At 54.5% G+C, this 19,766-nt stretch overlaps 4 protein-coding genes across 4 annotated transcripts; all 4 read right to left on the reverse strand.

Annotated features, from left to right (window-relative positions):
- Positions 1-610: 610 nt before the first annotated feature.
- On the reverse strand, positions 611-1,006 carry MYCGRDRAFT_98087 (uncharacterized protein; the record flags this gene model as incomplete). The annotated part of the gene is made up of 1 exon (XM_003846852.1): positions 611-1,006. One exon carries the CDS (start codon positions 1,004-1,006, stop codon positions 611-613), a length of 396 nt encoding a protein of 131 aa, XP_003846900.1.
- A 2,160-nt stretch (positions 1,007-3,166) lies between these two features.
- On the reverse strand, positions 3,167-3,715 carry MYCGRDRAFT_106706 (uncharacterized protein; the record flags this gene model as incomplete). Its single annotated transcript, XM_003846851.1, has 1 exon — positions 3,167-3,715. One exon carries the CDS (start codon positions 3,598-3,600, stop codon positions 3,439-3,441), a length of 162 nt encoding a protein of 53 aa, XP_003846899.1.
- A 1,599-nt stretch (positions 3,716-5,314) lies between these two features.
- Positions 5,315-6,269, reverse strand: MYCGRDRAFT_106709 (uncharacterized protein; the record flags this gene model as incomplete). The annotated part of the gene is made up of 1 exon (XM_003846850.1): positions 5,315-6,269. The coding sequence occupies one exon, from the start codon at positions 5,671-5,673 to the stop codon at positions 5,395-5,397; it is 279 nt and encodes a 92-aa protein (XP_003846898.1).
- Positions 6,270-10,120: 3,851 nt separating this feature from the next.
- Positions 10,121-10,639, reverse strand: MYCGRDRAFT_98089 (uncharacterized protein; the record flags this gene model as incomplete). Its single annotated transcript, XM_003846849.1, has 2 exons — positions 10,121-10,408; positions 10,517-10,639. 2 exons carry the CDS (start codon positions 10,637-10,639, stop codon positions 10,121-10,123), a joined length of 411 nt encoding a protein of 136 aa, XP_003846897.1.
- Between the last annotated feature and the right edge of the window lie 9,127 nt (positions 10,640-19,766).

Below are 19,766 nucleotides of genomic sequence, written 5' to 3' on the forward strand. Positions count from 1 at the left end.
GTTTGGCATCTCTGTGCCAGCTCGCCGTATCGGCGAGGAGTTCTAGCGCAGAGGTTGTGATGTAGGTAGCGTTGACAACAGCGTCGACTGGCTGGTAGGGTAAATAGGAAGCCTAAGAAGGGGTAACGCCTAGCTAGAAGCCGAGGAGGATAGCGATAATAGCGATGATAGCGGCGGAGAGGAGGCCGAAACACCGTCCACAGGAGTACTAACTTGACGTCCGTCGTTGGGGAGATAAGGGAGACGGCTGGCGGGTGGGTAGACCTTTCGTCGGGGCGGCGGCGGATTCGGAGGGTTGCGACGTGTCCGGAGGGGGAGCATGGTGGTGATCCTCGAACAGTAAATGTTGTGCTTTCCGTGACGGTTTCGTCGTGGTCTTCTTCTTCCCCTTGACGACTGTAGGTACGGCTTCTTCGGTAGTGGGCACGGCGACAGGACTCGTTTCGACCATTCTCGACTTTTGAACCGTTGCGTGAACCCATAATGCACCCTTCCATCCACAATGCACCCTTCCATCTACGCTTACACATCCCGACCATCACCTACTAGAGCTGACACGACCCGACCATTACCTACCCGAGCAAGTTCCCTAACAAGAGGCCCCATTGTTTCATGTGCCCAAAACAAATCTCGCAGTCGGTCTCGGACAGATCCTCTTAAGGGTGTTGGTACTGCCGAGGGTTGTGTCGGTATTGCGGAGGGCTGTGTCGGTATTGCGGAGGGTTGTGTTGGTATTGCGGAGGGTTGTGTCGGTATTGCGGAGGGTTGTGTTGGTATTGCGGAGGGTTGTGTTGGTAGTGCGGAGGGCTGTGTTGGTATTGCGGAGGGTTGTGGTGTGAGCTCGGTAGAGGGTTGTGGTGTGAGCTCGGTAGAGGGTTGTATTGTGGTAGCGGTGAAAGGGTGTAATGGGATGGGGGTGGAGGGTTGTATTGCGGGAGAGGGTTGTGTTGGTGTTGGTATTGTAGTGAAGGGTTGTTATCCTTCGATTCTTTCTTCCCTCCCACATCCTTCTGTTGAGACTGAGAAAAAGAGATGGTTCAGGCGAGTGTCTGAACTGTGATATTGCAGCTTATATGCGTTGTATGGATTATCTTAACACCTTCTCCTCTCGTAGTGACGCTTAACTCAAGTCGGTCGACTTTGCTCCTCTCTTCCCTCTTTTCCCCTTGTACTTTTCGTTCTTTTCGTTCTTCAGGTGCAACGCGGCGATGGAGACCTTCAACGATTCTGGGCGTGGCGGGACGATGATGATGACTTTGATCGGGCGTGCTGGGACGGTAATGACTTGGATCGGAGTGGTGGTGGTGGTCGTCCATGGGGTAGATGGAGTGGATGGCGGAGATGGAGCAGACGGCGGGAATGGGAATGTCGAGAGAGGGAACGAGGAGGAGAGGAGGAGGAGGACAAGAAGATCGGAGTGGATGGCATTGACAAGGGAGACATGATGACAGTCCGTTGGTTTGTTTTGTCTGTCTGTCTGTTCTGTCTGTCTGTCTTGTCTGTCTTGTCTTGTCTGTCTGGTCGAGTCCTGACGACCGTCGTCAGCTGATCCTGCCTCAGGCACCACATCTGTCGTCAAGTTTTCACGACAGTCTAGAATACGTCAACCTCCTCGTACCGCTCCTTCACCTCATCCATCCACCCTCTGCTTCACCTCGTCCATCCACCCTCTACTTCACCTCGTCCATCCACCCTCTACTTCACCTCGTCCATCCACCCTCTGCTTCACCTCGTCTATCCACCCTCTGCTTCACCTCGTCTATCCACCCTCTACTCCACCTCGTCCATCCACCCTCTGCTTCACCTCGTCCATCCACCCTCTGCTTCACCTCGTCTATCCACCCTCTACTCCACCTCGTCCATCCACCCTCTGCTTCACCTCGTCTATCCACCCTCTGCTTCACTCGAGCACCCGCCACACAGACTCGACGCCGCGGATGCATTCCATTTCGGGCGCGCGCATGGCTGACACGGTCAGGTTCACGGACGGAAAGCTCTGCTCGCCGGGAAGCGCGCGGAGGATCGGTGCGGATGTCTGGTCGATCGAGGGGAGTCCAAGACCGAAGCCCACCAACATCACCAACAACAACAACCCTCCAACGCCAACGCCAACGCCAACGTTAATCCGCCATTTCTTCCGGGACGCTGCTGCGACCACCCCAAGGCGAAGCGCAGGAAGAGCGACCTCCACCCCGAGTTCCGATTCCACCGACTGCAATCTCGTCACCACGCAGTGCCTCTCTACCTCCCTCCACACATTCGGTGCTGTCGTTTCCGTGTCGAGATCGTCCAGTCTCTCCCGTAAATGGCCGAGTTCTTGACGCAGCCAGACGCCTCAAAAACCGGTGCTTTTCCACCACGTCTTCTTTTTGAGCGACTGCGTACGAGGAGTAGGAGGATTGGGGGGAGGATTCGTGGGAGGAGTGGGCGTCATCCTCGGAGTGGTAAGTATACTCCGAACGGTGGAAATCATCAAAGTCGCCGTCGGCATAAGTCAAAGGTCCGTCTCCCGTAGAAACTCGAGAGGGACTCTCGTCTCTGTTGTTCATCGTCATCTTCCAATTTCTCTTCCTGTTAGGCCGGGATTGAGGTGAGGATTGGGAGACTTTTACCCGGCGGAATTTGGCCCTACGCAGCTTCCGCGACACTCACAATGGCCATGTTGGTTTCATGCTTCCGAGAGTCGATGCTTTTCGACTGTCGGGAGCGTGGGAGGTGGGAACAGGAGTAGTGCTGGTGCTGCGAACAGCAGTAATGCTGGTGCTGGTGCTGCGGTTGGGCCCGACGGGAGGGTGCAGCAGTCTTGCCAACACCAAGATTGATGCCAGCAAGGCTGCTGGTCGATCAACCCGCGACGAGGAATCCGCCAAATCAGCAACAATCCTCCCGCGAGGTTTGGGTCTGCCGCGACGGAACAATGTCCGGCGAACGACGGTCCCAAAAATCAAAGACTTGTTGTTGGCGCCAAAAGGACAGGACGTAAGTCGGTCATTACGGTTTGCATTGCATTGAATTCCATCCTCACCAGCAGGTCACTCCAGCTTATCATAACGCCATGGGAACTGACGAGTTGCACGCCATCGACCTCGATTTCTCGCGATGCCATCCCCACCACACCACCCCCACCACCAGCAGACGCATGAGCGGCTCGTTCACGCCTCCGACCGCAACGTTCACGACGTGCCAGTATACCTTCTCCGGATCATCGGACATGGACTTACGCATGTCCGCCCGGTCCACGGTGTCAAACAGCCCCCGCCGCTCTAGCATCCCTAGCCTGGCGGACGCCTGGAGATCGCTGCCCTCGAGCCCAGACCACGGCATGGATTGGGATCCGTCGACTCCGTCCGACAGGTGGATTCTGGGCCTTGGCGGTGCTGCGAGCAGGTCAGACAACGACGACGACGACGGGCTAAATTCCGCTCCGTCGCCTTGGGCTCAAGTTTTGTTTACCGCAAAATCCCGGCTGATAACGGAGGAAGATAAGATGGATGATGCGAGCCGTGCAATGGCGGCTGCCCATACGCTTTTGTCTCTCGGCCGGGACAGCTGGGCAAACATGCGACCCAGTCCGGAGGTCCAGGAACACGGATCCTCCATCTCGCACCTGGAAGCGGCGGCGGTATTAGGAGAGATCAGACACCGGCCGATTGTCACTCCCTCCGGTTCGTGGCCGGGCTTCGAGCTGGAATCGCGGACGCGGCGAGGAGGAGGAGGAGGAGGAGGAAGAACCACGTCCGGTTCAGACCATTCCGAGGAGGAGAAGGGGGATGATGTCTTTGGAAGCGCGACGCGGCAGGCGACGAGCCATGGCGGTTGGATGCATTGGAATGCCGGCGTCTTTGGGCGGGAAGAAGCTGAATCCAGTGCTTCTTCGTACTGGAGGAAGCGGACCTCGCCGTCGCCATGTGAGGGGAGGGGAGTCGGATGCCGTCGTCTTCTTCGGCGTCGTCGTCGTCGAGCGGATAATGGTGATGATGGGAACGGGGATGATGATGATGATGATGATGATGAAGAGATGGTTCTCGGCACGGACACGATCGTGGACGTGGACATGGAGGGCCAGGGCGATGGCGATGATGATGTGATGTGTTCGGGCGAAGAGTGCTGGAAGGGGGTTTGCACGGTCCGTTAGGGTATGGAGTTCGTTTGTCGCTGCGACGATGGCCTTTTTGAACTCGTCTGTCCCATCGTCCTTTGTATTCTCTTATCTCTTTGACAATTGATTGACATGGCCGTTCTCATCTCACTCACCCTCGTATCTCACCTCTCATCCCATCCCATCTCTCATGTCACCACATCAGAGATCAAACACAGTTACTCGGTAAACACTCTTTCCACAGGCGCAGCAGCATCTGAAGCATAAAAACTCTCCCGTCCGTTGTCACTTCCGACCGGGTCCTCCAACTTTCACTGTCTGAGCTGCAGGCCAAATCCTCCACGCAACGCCAGCTGCCCATACCAAACGTCGAAGCTCATCGTGTGCCTACCTTGCTCTCGCATTCGGGTATCACTGAGAAGAGAAGGTGAAATGCGACGGGCGAGAATTACTACTAATCTATAGTGAAGAAAAGTTGTGTGCAGTCTTGGGGACTGTTGACTTAACGACGAAGGAGCCTCTACGTCAGCAGGAGGATTAGCCATCTTTCATGTCTCCTTCTCCCTTTTCTTGTCCTTCTTCTTTCTTACCACCATCTTCTCCAACTCGTCCACTCCCTATCATTCAAAGCTCATACCTTCTGGGTTCGGTGCTCTTACCCTACAACGCCTTTCTATCGACTACGGCAAGAAATGCACGCATATGCAAGATTTCATCGACGACTCCCTCCACTTCGATCTCAATAAGTTCCTGACCAACTTGGTCCGTCCCTATACCCACTCCGCATCCACTTCCCGCTCAACGATTGTGTTCGCCGTCAAGGTTGCCTCTGGTCACCCAGCAGCGCATCCTCCCAGAGCAAGATGAGGGCTCCGAAATTCCCATGCGCGGATAGGAGATCTCCATCTTCCTAGTCGGCTCGGACGGCGAAGAACTTCCAGCGACCTGCTTCGAAAAAGCGACATATCTGCTCCACGAGAGTTTCGGCAAGAGAGCTAAGCAAGTTTTCAAGAATGCTCCTTTCACGATCAAGGAGACGGGATGGGGGCGAGTTCGACATGCAGATCCAGCTCACTCCGATCGGTGCTGCCAAGGGTAGTAATCAGACCTTGCCGCATGATCTTAACTTTCAGCAGTCACAGTACGAGAGCACACACAGCGTCACCTTCCGCAAATTTAGACAGATGGTGTTTGTAGAGAGGTGGAGCGTAAAGGGGTCCATGGTGTCAAGGCCTAGGCGTTTGCGGAGCACTGGAGTTCGAAAGTTCCTAGGCGAGGAAGGGAGTGGCATTGGATCAAGACTCAGCTCCGGTTGGAAAGAAGTCTTCTCGCTTGAGGTAGTATTCATCGTGCTCCGGTTGCTGCGCCCACAGCAGTGACGTTGGAGACGATGGCGGTCGTGCGTCGGCATGTTGTTTTTCCAGCGACAGGCAGTGGGTCGAAGGGCAATCCTCCGCCGACAGCTTTCCATGTCTTCGCAAAGGATCGTGAACAAAGAATTCTGAAGATTGTCCACAAATGAGCTGCTCCGGTGCGGTCCGTCTGGTCTTGTCGAGTGCACATGGGAGTCGCATGGCTGGTACAGCCGCTGGAGTCGAGGCGTATGCGGCAGGCTATGCCCTTACGGTATTCCTAACTTTCTGCGCAAGGACTGACGTAGAAGAGTAGGGAGACCCGAGCTCATAAAAGGGTCGATGAGACTGCCCATTCGAACTACTGTCGTTCTGCGAAACTTGAAGTTTGCCTTCCGGTTGTCTCCTTGCCAGACCGCGATTTGGCGAATCAACACTGCAGTAGCAGCACTTGTTGCTGGAGAGTTAGGTCGTAAGCTTGGGCTTAAGGATTCCAGCGGTGTGTTTGCCGTCCTTTATCCGCTGGCGTCGATTAGTTTCTCGGTGAGAGGTTAAGAGCGGAGAGGTTGAGGCTGCGGCCCAAGGCGGTCGTGGTACGGCTATCGGGAGGCTCTGCGGTAGTCACGTGGAGGGCTCGGCAGTGGTGTCCTTCGTGGAGAGCTCGGCGGTGGTAGCTTTCATGGCGCAGCGGTGGCACGAGGAAGGCTTGTGCTGAAATTGGCGCGATCTGGCGGAGTCCTGAAGATGGAGCGCGTGGCGATGGTATGGCGTAAGATGTTTGGAGTGGCGCACAGGCGGGCATCGGACACCGATAACTAGTCACAGTCGCCATTGTCGATAGGATGAAAATGTGTTAGCCAATGCTTTTGCACAAAGACACGAAGGAAGGACTCACGAAAGGACTCACGAATCCACCGACGTTAGCCAGGGCACGAAGAGCATTGTCCATGTCCACGAGGATGTCAAGGTTAATGGCACGAGGTCCGAACCGCAGCGGAGGTGGGGACCTTGGCCTTCTTCTAAGCCCAGAGGAAGCGAGATCCTTCTTAAAGTCCTGACGAACGTGTGGCGCCAATTTGGAGAGAGCTGGGAGATTGCTCAGGTTCGTTGGCGACGGAGCTGCACAGCGCGAGTGGAGGCGAAGCGGCAGTCGACATCCCGTGCCAACCTTGCTCAGCGCCCCTGCGAAGCCAAACAGTCAGCGAGCGTCCTCCGCGGAAGAGCAACAGCGGGAGAGCAACCAAATAAAAGCGTACTCGCAGAAGGCAGCACGCCGCGAAAACGCCAAACACATAGGGTGCAGTTTGTGGAGCGGAGATCGTTGTCGCGTAGGGCAGGTCCGAGATCTTGCAGTCTGCGGAATCGAGCAGCAACATGTCAGAAAAGATTGAGAGCAGTAAAGAGGCGGCACATACTAGTTAAAGCCGCACTCGGATTCCTGTTAAAGGCATTCTTTAGCTCTTTCGACGACGATAACGAATCCTCCAGTTCAGCTTCGAGTCTTCATATCTCTTTAGGCGACGAAGGGCTCCTATAAGCACGATTGGAACGCTACACTTTTCGACAGCGGTGCTTTGTACGTCCTCCCTAGAGTTAGGACGCAGTGACAACGCCGCATCTCCAGCTCTAAGAGGGAGTAGAGACAGTGATGGAGGTTGAAAAAATGCCGAGAGCGCAATCGGATCGTTCGCTTTGCGTCGCCGGCGAGGTTTCGAATGACGCAGACTTTGTCGACGGAAAGAAGAGGTCAAAAGCAGGGCACCGAAATCGTCCGGCTTGGCGAGGCATGCAGTTGTCGCGAGTGAGTATCTTTAATAATCACGCTCGTGACTTCGGTTCGCTTTGTGTCATGCGTGTCGGTTGCCGTGCAGCTGCAGTAGTCGATAGATGCTCACTAACAAGTCCTGCGTCGTTCGGATGATTCGAGATATAAGCGCGATTCCATTTCAATGACCTTAAGGCCGAATAACTTCTCGCTAGTTCGGGCGGTAGCTAGTAACTTCGGTAACCAGTAACGTCGGTGCAGTAACTGGTCGTGACAACGATCACAGCAGTGAAGCTGTAGGTAGTTGCATCTAGCGTTCGTTCTATCCGATCCAGTGGCAGGTTTGGTGTGCGACCGCGTTGGGGGTGCCGACGGTTCAGGAGCGCGTTGTTTCGTATTGTGGAAGTCGTAAACATCGCAACGAAGCGCCGAATATACCCATGACAATTGGAATGGTGCGCTCGTTCCTAAAGGAGGTGGTTGCGGCCATGGTAGGCGTAGGTGGGCGTCTGCCAGATTGTGGTTATCGGCACGGTAGTGTTCTTTTGTACACCCTTGCTGAAGCAGCAGTGAGCATTTAAGCTTGTGGTTGTGACTGTTATGAAATTGCAAGCCTGCTCGGATTGTGCTCGAGGGGTTTGAGTCGTTGGTATGCGGTACAGCAGAGGCAAGCGACGGTAGAAGATGCGCTAGCGTCAAAGACTCTAAGGTGAAGGTAATCTAGAGACGTGCGATATTCGTGTACGTTGCAGTCGTGAAGCGAACGGGCAAAAGTCGTGAGTGTTAACCGAGACTAGAAGCCGGTGAGTTAGGGTAGTCGTGAAGGTGGACGATGGAGCCTACCGGTATTGTTGCCAATGGTGCTTCTACGTTGCTGCGAATGCTAGCATCGATGTGTAAATGAGAGGCGTGCAGCGGGCGGAGTTGCGAGCGGAAATCGGCCGGCGCGTATTGGATTTGATGTGCGAGGAGCGTCGAGGTCGTGAAAGTTGCCGTTTTAATGGAGCGACCGGTAAGGAAGCGAACGGTAGCTAGCGAAGAGCTCGGCGGCGTAAGATTGCGGGCGTGTAAGTAGTTGATCAATAATAGAGGATCGGCTTGTAAGAGTATTGGAGCTGGTGCGAAGGAGTTGGCGATGCCGAGACTCAGCAGAGAGCTCGTTTTGTTGCAATTGTCGTAGGATTAGAACGGAACTAGCATCGAACTGGCGGTCATTGTTAACGTCGAGGGCCGAGTGAGGCGTGCATTCGCGGGCGGTGGGTCCAGTGCGGTCGTTGGAACTGCAAACGTGGAGCGAGCTGTCTTGCGAAGTCGTTGGAGCGACTGGGTGGGTGTTGCAGCGGCTAGTGGAGATCCAGTAGACAGCGGAGATCTAGTGGACATTGGAGATCTAGTGCGGCGGATATCCAGTTGAGGGTGGAGCTCAGTTAATGGCGGATATCCGGTTGACGATAAAGCGAACGATGGTGAAAGCGAGCAATGCAGCCTGGGAGGAATATAAGCAAGTATGGTTGTGATGTGACATTGGCTCGATCCTCGGCGGTGGTGCGTGAGTTGGATGGCATGGTCTGAGTCCACTTTTTCAAATACCAGCAGTCACGGGATGGAATTCTGCGAAGTGACCTTTTTGGTCCGTGATCATCCGAGAACGTGTACGTGTGGAGCCTCTCTAGAATCCGCCAGAGCGTCGTCATATTGAGAACTCCAGATTGAGGAACGGGCGATGATGCATGCCGGAGGAGATGGCGGGTCTCGAGCAAGGCGATGAAGTCATGATGGTCGATGTCAAAGGTCTTGATGATGACCGTGCAGGCTGTCGTACGAGTCTGGTCGTAGTTCGGTGTTTGGGCGGGACCCGTAAAGGCTGCAATGGCTATGCTGACGCAGTGGTGCTCGTGCTCTTCTGACAATAGCGGACGGCAGTGAACGACGGGCCCGTGTCTTGAGGGCAAGGCATCCATCACAGTGGCCGGCAGTGGAAGACCGTATGCTCTGCTGTATCCACGGACCTCTGTCACCAGACTTTTTATGCGCTCGTGCGGCTACCAGCTCGTGCGTAAGCTGCGCCTTGGCCGGGAGTGATTCGACGTGAAGCGCGAGGCGGCGGGGCACTCGTGATGGTTGTTGCGAGGCAAGAAGGCGCTGCTCGGATCAGAAGAGTGGTGTTGTTGTAGCCGCATGTGCTGTAGGAGAGGAGGGTTCCGTGGTTTGCGATCCTGGCGGTGGTTCGGGAGCCCCCATCGAGATCGATGGGAGCTTGCTGACTGCCCAACTTCATCTACAAATCCTCGGGTGTGGTTTGAGCCGAAGTGTCTTCTTCTTCCTGGTCGCTCACAAGGGACATGCTGTCGCTCTCTAGATCTAAAGCGTCGGAGACGGATGGTACACGGAAGCCGCGCTGAAGTGGAGCTGAAGCCGTAATGGTGGGGTTGGTGGGTTGCTAAGCAGAGGTTGGAACACGAGAGAAAACCAGAGAGACTCCTTTATGGACGTCTGTATTAAATGGAGGGTTAACAGTGTTACAAAAAGTCAAGATACGTGGGCACATACGTTCACCTTGGGTGACGCGCTCCCGTCGCCTAGCTTGATTACGTCACTAGAGACCAGCGTGAATGGCATGCCTGGTCTGAGACGTTTGCTGTTGACATAGGTACCGTGTATGCTGGAACGATCGGTGATGGTGATTTGACGCTCGCCGTGACTTTGCTTTGGTAATTAAGCCAGAGTCGTTGAATGCGGCGGCGGGAGAACGGAGGGCTGAGAACGAGGGCGTCTTCGAATGTAGTCGTTGCTGCTGCGGGCAGCTAGCGTCCAGCCTTAGGACAGTGGTAGTCGTGCAAAGGCCGGTGAGCCAGACTGCGGATAAGGCGAGAGCGGTAGGCTAACTGCTTTCTCTGCTGCATGTCAGAAGTCGAATTCAGGGATGGGGTAGCAGCGAGCTTTTGCGAAAACATATAAGGACATGCTGGCTTGGACCTTGGACAGAAGGGCCATTGTCCTGGTGGTATGCTGCATGCGACGTGGAGTAGCAGGGAGGATATGACAGCAAGTACAATTCTGTCGTGATGCCACCCTGCTCTTCGTTTCGTCGTTGGTGAGGCTGGAGGAGGTAGTTGAGACGAAGCTGGCGTAGTAGGCGTTCGTGCGAGACCTCTGAACGGGATCGAGAACGGGAGCGAGGATGGGCGGCTTCTGAAGAGAGTGGTCAGCATAATTCAATTAAGGCTGATCTAAGCCATTGTAAGAAGCTTACCTGAGGGGGATGGAGCGGAGCAAGTGCTGGGTCGTATCGATACGCACTGCGCTGTCGAAAGCGTATCCCGGCTGGATCGTGCGAAGCTGAAGGTTTGAAGATTTGAAGGTCGGAAGGTCGGAAAGTCGGAAGGTCGGAAAGTCGGAAGGTCGGAAAGCCTGAATTGCCATTTCTGGGGCTCGAAGCAATCCGGTCAGGTGAGGCTATGCATCTCGATATGATCCAGTCCTGTGAATGGCGGGCCGATGCTGACTGCTGCTGTGTCAAGGGGGTGATGTCTCCAGATGGTGTGATGAGTCCAGAGTGCGGTCCGGAGTCCAGTGTCCAGAGTCCAACTTCCGAATTTCACCAAACAACAACCTCTAAGAGGCGAGGAGATTTCTTGCTGCTCGGGGAGCTGCATGGGTAAGGAAGCGTGGGCTCTGTCGTCCGAAGGTGAGGTGGTCGCGCGAGAGTAAGGTGGTCGTCCGAAGGTTCTATCGAGGTCGTCGACATGTATGGAGTGCCGGCGGAATTGAAGGCGAGAGTGGGCAGAGCAGACTTTCTCGAAGCTGGTATGATAGCCAAAGACGCTTCCGCGCAAGAGAGGACTAGTGTGGCTGACGAACGATGGCGGCGGCAATAGTTGTGCTGCAGAGGTCCAGCGGAGGTACGCAGAAGTTGACTAGAGTGCGAGGAGTAGTGAGGGCGAGGTCGAGCGAAGTCGTGGAGGTCGAGCTATGCCATACCGTGGAAGTAAGGCCATGCCGGTTGAGAGGTTGAGCCACGCCGTGCTGTGATGTGGAGGTCGAGCACCGCTGCGGAGGGAAGTGATGCTACACAGTGGAGCGACACTGCGGAGTGGACGTCGTGATCCAGATTCGGCGAGCTTGGCGGTGTTCATCCGAGATCTAGAGGGCAAGCTGTGGTGTATAGGTAGTCGAGTTGTTCTTGCTCTTGCTTTGTGTCTGCGGCTGACGTTGTAGTGGTGACTCTTGCTAAGACCTAAGCTCTTCCTCCAGTGGAGATGAGAGCACGCATCCTGCCGTGCTTGTTCACTAGGTTCCAAATGCTGGGAAAGTCGAGTGGTGATGTTGAGATCGAGTGGGCTCGGTCTGGTCGAGTGATGCAGCGGAAGTCGATTGGTGTAAGTAGAGGTCGATCGGTGCTGCGGAAATCGAATGGAGGTCGAGTGATTGTGCGGAATGGTAATGGAGTGATCGAGAGATGTTGTAGTCGTCGTCAGTGAGAGCGTCTGGAGCGTCTGGAGTCTCTGATTAGCCCAAGTACGATCAAATGATGCCGGCGGTACTTCTAATGGACCAAGTCCAGAACTCCGGGAATGCGCGCGCTGGTGGATATCGGAATGGCGTGTGTCGAATTGGCGAGTGTGTCGAATTGGCGAGTGTGTCGAATTGGCGAATCCGGTGAACGAGTTTCTCAGCGACCACAACTTCAGAGCACAAGCTAACGGTCCTCCGCCTGACCGTTATAGCTCGCATGAAGGACGTCTTCCAGTTCGGAGAACTGTCTGATGGGAAACGGCCGGGCTTCACCAGACGACAACCTCCCGGGATATGTACCCATGAGCACAAAGTAGGCGAGGAGATGTCTTGCTGTTCAAAGAACAACATGGTAGGAAGCGTGGGCTTTGTCGTCCGAACAGGTGGTGCGGTGGTGGTCGTGCGGAGTGTTACGGCGAGCTGCAGAAGTTCGTTCGGAATTGATTAGAAGGCGCGTCGTCACAACGGAAGTTGCTTCCAAGACGCGTAGTAGAACTAAGGTTTTGAAAGAGCTCCGGGCCGTCCCGCCGCGAATGTCATTTTCGGCATGGGTCCCGGGACTCCGGGAGCCGTCTCGCCTCGTGAAGTGTGTGTGCCGCCGTCGCTTTATCATTGACTGCTCCCAAGCCCCTCGAAGTCGCTGAAGATGGATAGAGAACTAAGTAGATCGCTGAAGCGACTGCAGCGGAATGCTCAACAAATCCATCATCCGCCGAACTTCCGGATGGGCTCCCTTCGCCTTGACGGAAGGCAGTCTGCTTCCCAGGTTCAGATACAGCATCGCGGCTAATCGTTCTGGTGTGTCACAGGTCCGCCTTGCCCAAAGCTCGACTGAAATACTTTCATGTCGCTCCTCCGCCTGCTAGTGGAGCAAGCTTGCCCGAAGAACCCTTGCCCATCAAGAGTCTGGAGTCTGGAGCCTCCCTGCGCAGTCGATTGCAGTCTTTGCAGAGCGGGGCGCAGGCTGGATGACAACGTATAGAACTGCGCACGTGCCGAAACAATGCATCGTGGATCATGATTGAGCCGCGCCGGCTCTCTGGGCAAAAACCCATGCAGCACCATAATAAGACCCTCATGTCGCTGCAGTTGCATCGAATTCGTTGCATAACTCAAACGCTCACAACAAAATCTCGAGGCGCAGAGACTTGGACTTGTTCGATGGGAATTATGTGAGAACTTTGTCGCTCGATATAAACCGCAGCTAACTCCATCCAAAGTGTCTCGTCTCCAGTACAGAGGGCGGCTTTGGATCCATGGAGCCATTCGGTCTGGAATTTGGAGACGCTTGAGGAGGTCTCCTAGTCTTGGTCGCAGTATTAGGAAGCAGATCTACGCAGGCACTTGTCCGGAGGCGGTAGCACCTCTGCGGTGTAGGCACACTGTTCGGAGACGACATGTCTGGTCGATAGATAAGCCGTACTGTTAAGAGTTTATCCCACACCGGGGTTGGAGGACATTTCGCGTCACCGGAAGACAAGTTAGCGCACGTCAGGATCCAGCAAATGCGCGATGTAATAATAGTTAAGGGTGAAGTAACGTCCTTACGGTTGTGAAACTATCCTAGTAATCAAAGCGACCGCGCATCGCTCGTAAGGACTCCTTATTGGATTCTCCAAATAAGCAAGAGGGTGTTTACGTTCAGACGTACTCCGACTTCTAACAGCACCGACGTCCTGTCTCCCACTCCGGCTCTACTGTACCCGCGCGGCCGCACCGACGAAGAAGCTATTAAATAGAATGAGTATCCGTTTCGATGAGTGCTTTGTGATCCGGCTGATGCTTGAGCTAACGAAAAGTCGCCAGGATGGGTCTGTCCAGGTTAAGACTGCGGAGGATGCGGAAGATGCGAGTACTGCGAATCTGGCGGACAGACTGTAGTGGACTAAAGAGCAGCTCGTGGATCGCATTCGAGCTGATTGCATTGACCGTAAGCCCTTGCGAGATGCACCTTCAAGTCGTCGCTCGCATGCCTCAACCTTGCAATCTTATTCCTTGCAGCATCCCTCTCACGGTATACTGCGAGCGGCAGCTTTGAGACCAATGTCTGTTCTCTGCGGCTTTTGAACTTGTGCAGTAGGTAGAAAGAGCCAGCAGCTTCCTTGTGAGTCCGCCTGTCTCTATGTTTGGTAGCATTCCAGCTAATTGTCCCGCTCTCGCATGCAAATCCATCCCTTCCCTTCGCTTACAGATTCGGCAAGGAGGCGCTGGCGGAGGAGTTGAGAACTAGTCGTATGTAATGCTCGAGAGTACCGGCGGGCGGAAGAGAGATTAGGGCCGAGAGTGTTTGTTTTTGTCAGATTTGCTTTGCCAATGTGGTAAAATCTATAATGTCGGGCCTGATAGGATTTGGACCGGAGTCCTTCGATCGGGCATGTCGATTAGGCACGCATGTTCGTTGCCCAAGCTATGAACGCCGTACTTGACACCCTCCCAAATCTGCCCGCAAGAGATTACCGAGCTGGCAAAGAGGACATTGTGCGGCGCTTGTTTCAGGTCCTTGATCTTTGTAAGAGAGACACGGTCGATGCGGAGACTGAGGCTAGGAGCGAGGGCGAAGACTATCTTTCCCATTGAATCCTTCAAGAGCGTTGACGACGGAAAGGAAGAAGAAAAGAAAAGAAGAGAAGCAAAGAAAAGAAAAGAAAAGTCCTTACCGCTTCGTCCGTGGCAGATATTACGATAACGTTCAACTCGATCGCAATTCGTAAAGAAGAAGGACCATGTTAAGCTTCCAGTATCTTGCATTAAAGCAGGCTTCCGAGCGAGGACATGGATCTTCAAGATGGCGACAGAGCGGATGGATGTACGGTTTTGCAGACGCCGGCGGGAATTCAACGGCAACAGCGGGTTCCAGCCAGGTCAGGGCATTCGCCTTAGCTATGACCTACCGCAGTATCGCTGCCGCGCGGAATTCGGAGCCGTTAAGCTGGACTGGAAGAAGAAGATCTCATTCGGGTCTGTTCGCTTGGCTCGACCGTGCTGGAGCCGGAGCTGCAGCGTGGAATGGATTGGGAGGATCAAAATCACCAGCGCTGATGTGTGCCCTCAGAACTGCAGCACCCTGCCATCCTTTGCGACTCACAGAATGTTCTCCTGCCCTTCGACTCGCTCTTCAAAGCTTGCGAATCGCTTGTATACCCCTCCCTTCTTCCTGTGGACTCTCCGTCTCGGGTCGGAGGTGATAATGCGGATGCAGTGCTCGGATTCCGTTCGGGTCGTCTCAAAGTTTCTTCTTCTCGGCGTCGATATGTTCGGAGTTTCGTGACGATGTAGTTGACGTTTGCGGTGATTCGCTTGTGGGCAAATTCGGTCGATTTCCTGTCGTGTCCTTGATGGTTGTTGAGTCGAGAGGGGAATCCCGCAGAACAACGTCGCCGAAGGAATGATGGCATGATCATCTTCAAGCCCCCGAGCCCAACACGGCAACTGAGCTGGTCCGAAGCAGGTTAAAGACAAGGAATCATGGTGTCCATGCAGTATAGGGATACCTCTCATCAGCATGATCCGCGAGCGGTTCCCTGACTGCATAATTGCCACCTCCATAGACTCCGACATTGCCATCGATGTCTGAAGTCACCCTTTCGCAGCCAGCTCGCCTCTAGCAGGTGCTCCAACGCCGACGTGGACGTGAAGGTGGGTGATGTGGTCGATCGGTCAGTCGTTGTGTATGCTGTCGTTGTGTGGGCGGTGAGCCTGCTGTTGTATCTGTATCTGCATGTTGTTGATAAGTCGAAGAAGGTAGCCGCTGAGGACTGATGGTCGGTCGGTACCGTGTCTTTGGTGTGTGCGCTAGTGGTCGGACGCATGCACACTCGTTTGAGGTGCCAGTTCAGATTGGTCGAGGCGGTCATGTCATATCGTTTGCTCTTTGTCCTGCTTCGAGTTTGACGGTCAAAGGGTGCTCGGTGACGGCATTTTGTGCGGCGGTGGATCGAATACAGCGAGGTATTCCGTGCGTGATGTGAATCTCTCCCAGAGGCCAGTCCATAGCAGTTGTTGTAACTTTGATCGAATCAGTTCATTCTTCACCAGCACGGTCTGTCTTACGGACAGTGGCCTGCATATAACAAGCAGGAGTGAGAAGACGCCGAAGTCGAAAACTTTCGGCACAAGGCAGATGGCGCGGAGTGGAACTGTTCGAAACCAATCGAGGAACTCAATCGAGTTTACATGTTGATCCTGACCACATCGTCATCAAGCTCCTTCTGCATCTGATGACGCGACCAGAAGCACAACCTTTCTACATCTGCAGCCAAGTCGGAAGTGTCTGAATGGTCGGCACCGCATGAGGTGCGGACAGCGGACCACAAGGGGATGACTTTGGTAGCATCAGACCGAGACTGCTCATATCATACAAAGGCATGGCACTGGAGGCAGCCAGCCAGCGCATCTTCCACCTTGTTCTTGTCGTCCTGGCCGCCCGTCTTCTTCGTTTCCTTCGCTTTCATCGTCACCTCGTCAGATGCAATACTCGGCGCGAGGAGGTCGACAGTGCTGGTATTCGTGGTGCTGTTGGTGTCGCTCATGTGTCGCCGTTGCCGTGATGAAGGAAATCATATCTTCTTCTCAATGGCCCCCACACCAACCTCATCGGCGCCATCATCCTCCCATCACTATACGGACTTCCTCGCAGACGATCTCTTGGACGCTGGTGGTCTCTCGGCTGCCGCGCAGGCTGATGAGGAGGTGAGGAGGACGTCGTCGCGGCGAAGCGAGCGGTGGAGTGTGCCTATCGGGCCAGAAGCCGAGGGTGATGAAGGTGCCGCCAGCCGCGCCGCTGAGGAAGTCGATGGTGGTGATGATGAGCAATAAGTCGAAGAGCCGGTCGATGAGATGATTGCGAAGTCGTACCATGGTCGTCGTGCCGCATGGCACGGCCTGATGTGAACGTCTTTCGCCGTATTTCAGAAGTCGAGATCCAGCAGTCGCGGTGCCTGCACATCCCAGCATGAGTTCAGGCTTTCGGGGGTTGATCTCAGCACCTCAGTTTTTTGACGCCTCAGGTTGGCACGGCTCAGTCGGTCCTGGTCGAAACACCAACTCAACAGGAATACCCATACTGGACGACAGCAGCAACGGCATCCAGTCGCCCTTTCAGCAGCACATCTATGTCTCATCATAGCATGCAATCAACTTCAGTCGCATGCTCTCCTCGTCACAATCGGATCGTCGCGGGTTTCACGGTAAAACAAGCGGCCGCGGGCGTTGTCGGGGGCGGCGTGGAACAGCAAGGTCGACTGCCTCTTTAATGACCAGCTGAGGAGATTCTTCTCGACTATTCACAGTCCACTTCACGCACTTGCTTTAGCCATTCCTACGATGAACGATCTCTTCCAATCTCACCATCTCGATCCTTCTCCGGCGCCTGTGACAACTCTGTCCTCAAACACGACACCACGACGGCGTATCCGTTATTGATTCCAGTTCGTTCCTAATAAATGCTCGAGAAATTCTGCAACGGAGAACACCGCAGGACTGAACCGTTCACATCCCTCCTTGCACTCTCCCTCGTCGACAAGCTATCAAATGCGCACGCCGGCCGGCACGCTACGCCGGTGACATCGGAGATGCCCAGCGTGGCGACAACGTCCTTGCAGTGGACTGTACCTGCTTCCAAGTCGGTCTGCACATTCGGTGCAGTGCATGCTCGTAAGTACTTACAGTACGAAATGTAAATCAAAAATGCTTCGCTATGCCCTCCTCGTGCTGCTTCGCATAGGATGAGGCACAGAATGCGTTGATCTCTCTTCGCAATTTGCCGGCAACCGCTTCCGCGCGCGTGCGGGAGTTTGCCCTCGCAGAGGGACCGAATGCATTGCCACCTTCAAGGTATTTCTCCTTGGTGCGCAGACTTACTAGTCGAACAACGCTGTCGATGGAAATCTTGTTTTAAGAGAGAGCTTGCCTCTGCTTCGCGACGTGTCCAATTCTCTGCGTGTCGTGGCTGAAGTCGGAGTTCGTGTAAGTATTTCGCAAGTCGTGCGCTTCTCTGCCGCTGCTCACACATTTCAACAGTACTAATAGATGTTTTTTTTCCGTCTAAACAATATCCTATCTCGATTGTGTGCCGTAGACTCTGTGTACGCGAGTCTTGAGTCCACCTCCTATTCAAAGCCGACAGAGGGGTTGAGACGTCAAGCTCGACTTTGGACTGGGAGGTGCTGTGCTGTACGTCCATACCTTCTTCATGATTGTCAATTCCGATCACCTCCCCGCCATCAATACTACACCACCTTTCCAGCTCCACTCTCTGAGCGATAGATCTTCGGATAATAGTACCTCGACTTTACCCTGTACGGCATTGTGCTCGAGGGATCGACAACTACCAGAGTCACACGCAGAACACGACCGAGACGAAAGGAACAGTCGGCATACCATCTTCGTTACCGCCTCCATTTACGCAGTTGATACCTCCGAGAACTCGATGCGCATACAACGACCTGCTCGCGAACCATTGTGCCGTCTTCCCAGCAACGACATCATATTCACAGCTGCTTCTCCGCCGACCCCGATACATACTTGTCTAGACACCAACGCTTTGCTTAATACCGTCCAGCGAGCGGCCAGACTCGCAGCCAAGCACCTGCAAAAGCCTTGCCAATGCCCAAGACCAACACCAACAGGCCCCTACCCAAGCCTAGAGTGTACGCCGACGTCCCGAAGACGAATCCAACAGCCTCCAAGATCACGAAGAAATCTGCGCCCAAGAAATCGCAGCGCAAAGGTGCGACTCAGAGAATGTCGTCTCTAATCGAGTCACCGCCAGCACTCACCCAGCCGATGAGACAGACTCAGCGCAAGGGGATCGTGGGCTCGGATGTTAAATCACAGGAGCTTCCGCCACCGCCGCCGCGGAAGAGGAGGACTATCGAGCAGCCGGATGGTGACGAAATCTTTGTTGCGACTCAGAGAATGTCGTCTCCAATCGAGTCACCGCCAGCACTCACCCAGCCGATGAGACAGACTCAGCGCAAGGAAATCGTGGGCTCGCCACCGCCGCCGCGGAAGAGGAGGACTATCGAGCAGCCGGATGGTGACGAAATCTTTGTCACCCATCGCCGTTGAGTGGGATCACTGGGAGGGAAGTACACGAGTCGTTCGGAGAGCTGCAGGTGTGAAAAGCACGCGACGTATCAAGAGCATCATCGAGTCGCGGCAGAAGAATAAGCACACTGAATCGGATTGAGTGAATACCCAATGGTCGTTATTCTGCCTCAAGTACAACCTACTCCAAGTGAACAATCGGTCGTGGTCGTTAGCAATACCCCGAGAGATTATGTGACGGCGAGGAAGAAAGACTTACACGTCGGTACTCCATTTCTGTTGCTCTATCGTCTGTACAATACTGATATGAGCAGCAGTTCTCCTCTCCAAACCACTATTACCTTACCCGACCACACCAATCAATGCTCCGGCCGCTATATCCTCGGAAACATCCACCTCACGCTTCGCAATTCTCCCCCCACTGCCACCGACGCCGCCACCCGTTGCGCCTCCCGCCGAAGATCTGCTCATATCGTGCGACGATTTGCTTGGACAACTTACGTGTGCCTCGGAACAGTGTGCTTCGGAACACGAATACGATACACCTGGGAAGAACGATACAAATGCCGGAGCACCGTCAACGCTGGTCGGAGCGAGGCTCAGGCACCATGGTCGTCGATTTCGAAGTGATATTCCGGAGTGTGGGAAACGGTTCATCCGGCAAAACAGCGATCAAGTGGATCCCTTTTCGAAGTCACCAATACAACCGCGACAGCTATGCGACATGCGACATGCGACATGGGCACGAAATCGCGAGCGCCCAAAGAGAAGCCCGCCACTGACTTTGACGAAGTGAAGAGACGGTTCATCCGGCAGAATAGCGATCGAGCGGAACCCTTTTCGAAGTCTCCAATACAGCCACCACAGCCATGCGACATGCGCACGAAATCGCGAGCGCCCAAAGAGAAACCCGCCACTGACTTCGACGGCACACACCGGGCAGTGTTCCGATCACCTTGTCGCGATTCTTGCTGGAGCTTCGAAACCA

The sequence above is a fragment of the Zymoseptoria tritici genome, chromosome 21, assembly GCF_000219625.1.
Source record: "Zymoseptoria tritici IPO323 chromosome 21, whole genome shotgun sequence".
NCBI lineage: Eukaryota > Fungi > Ascomycota > Dothideomycetes > Mycosphaerellales > Mycosphaerellaceae > Zymoseptoria > Zymoseptoria tritici.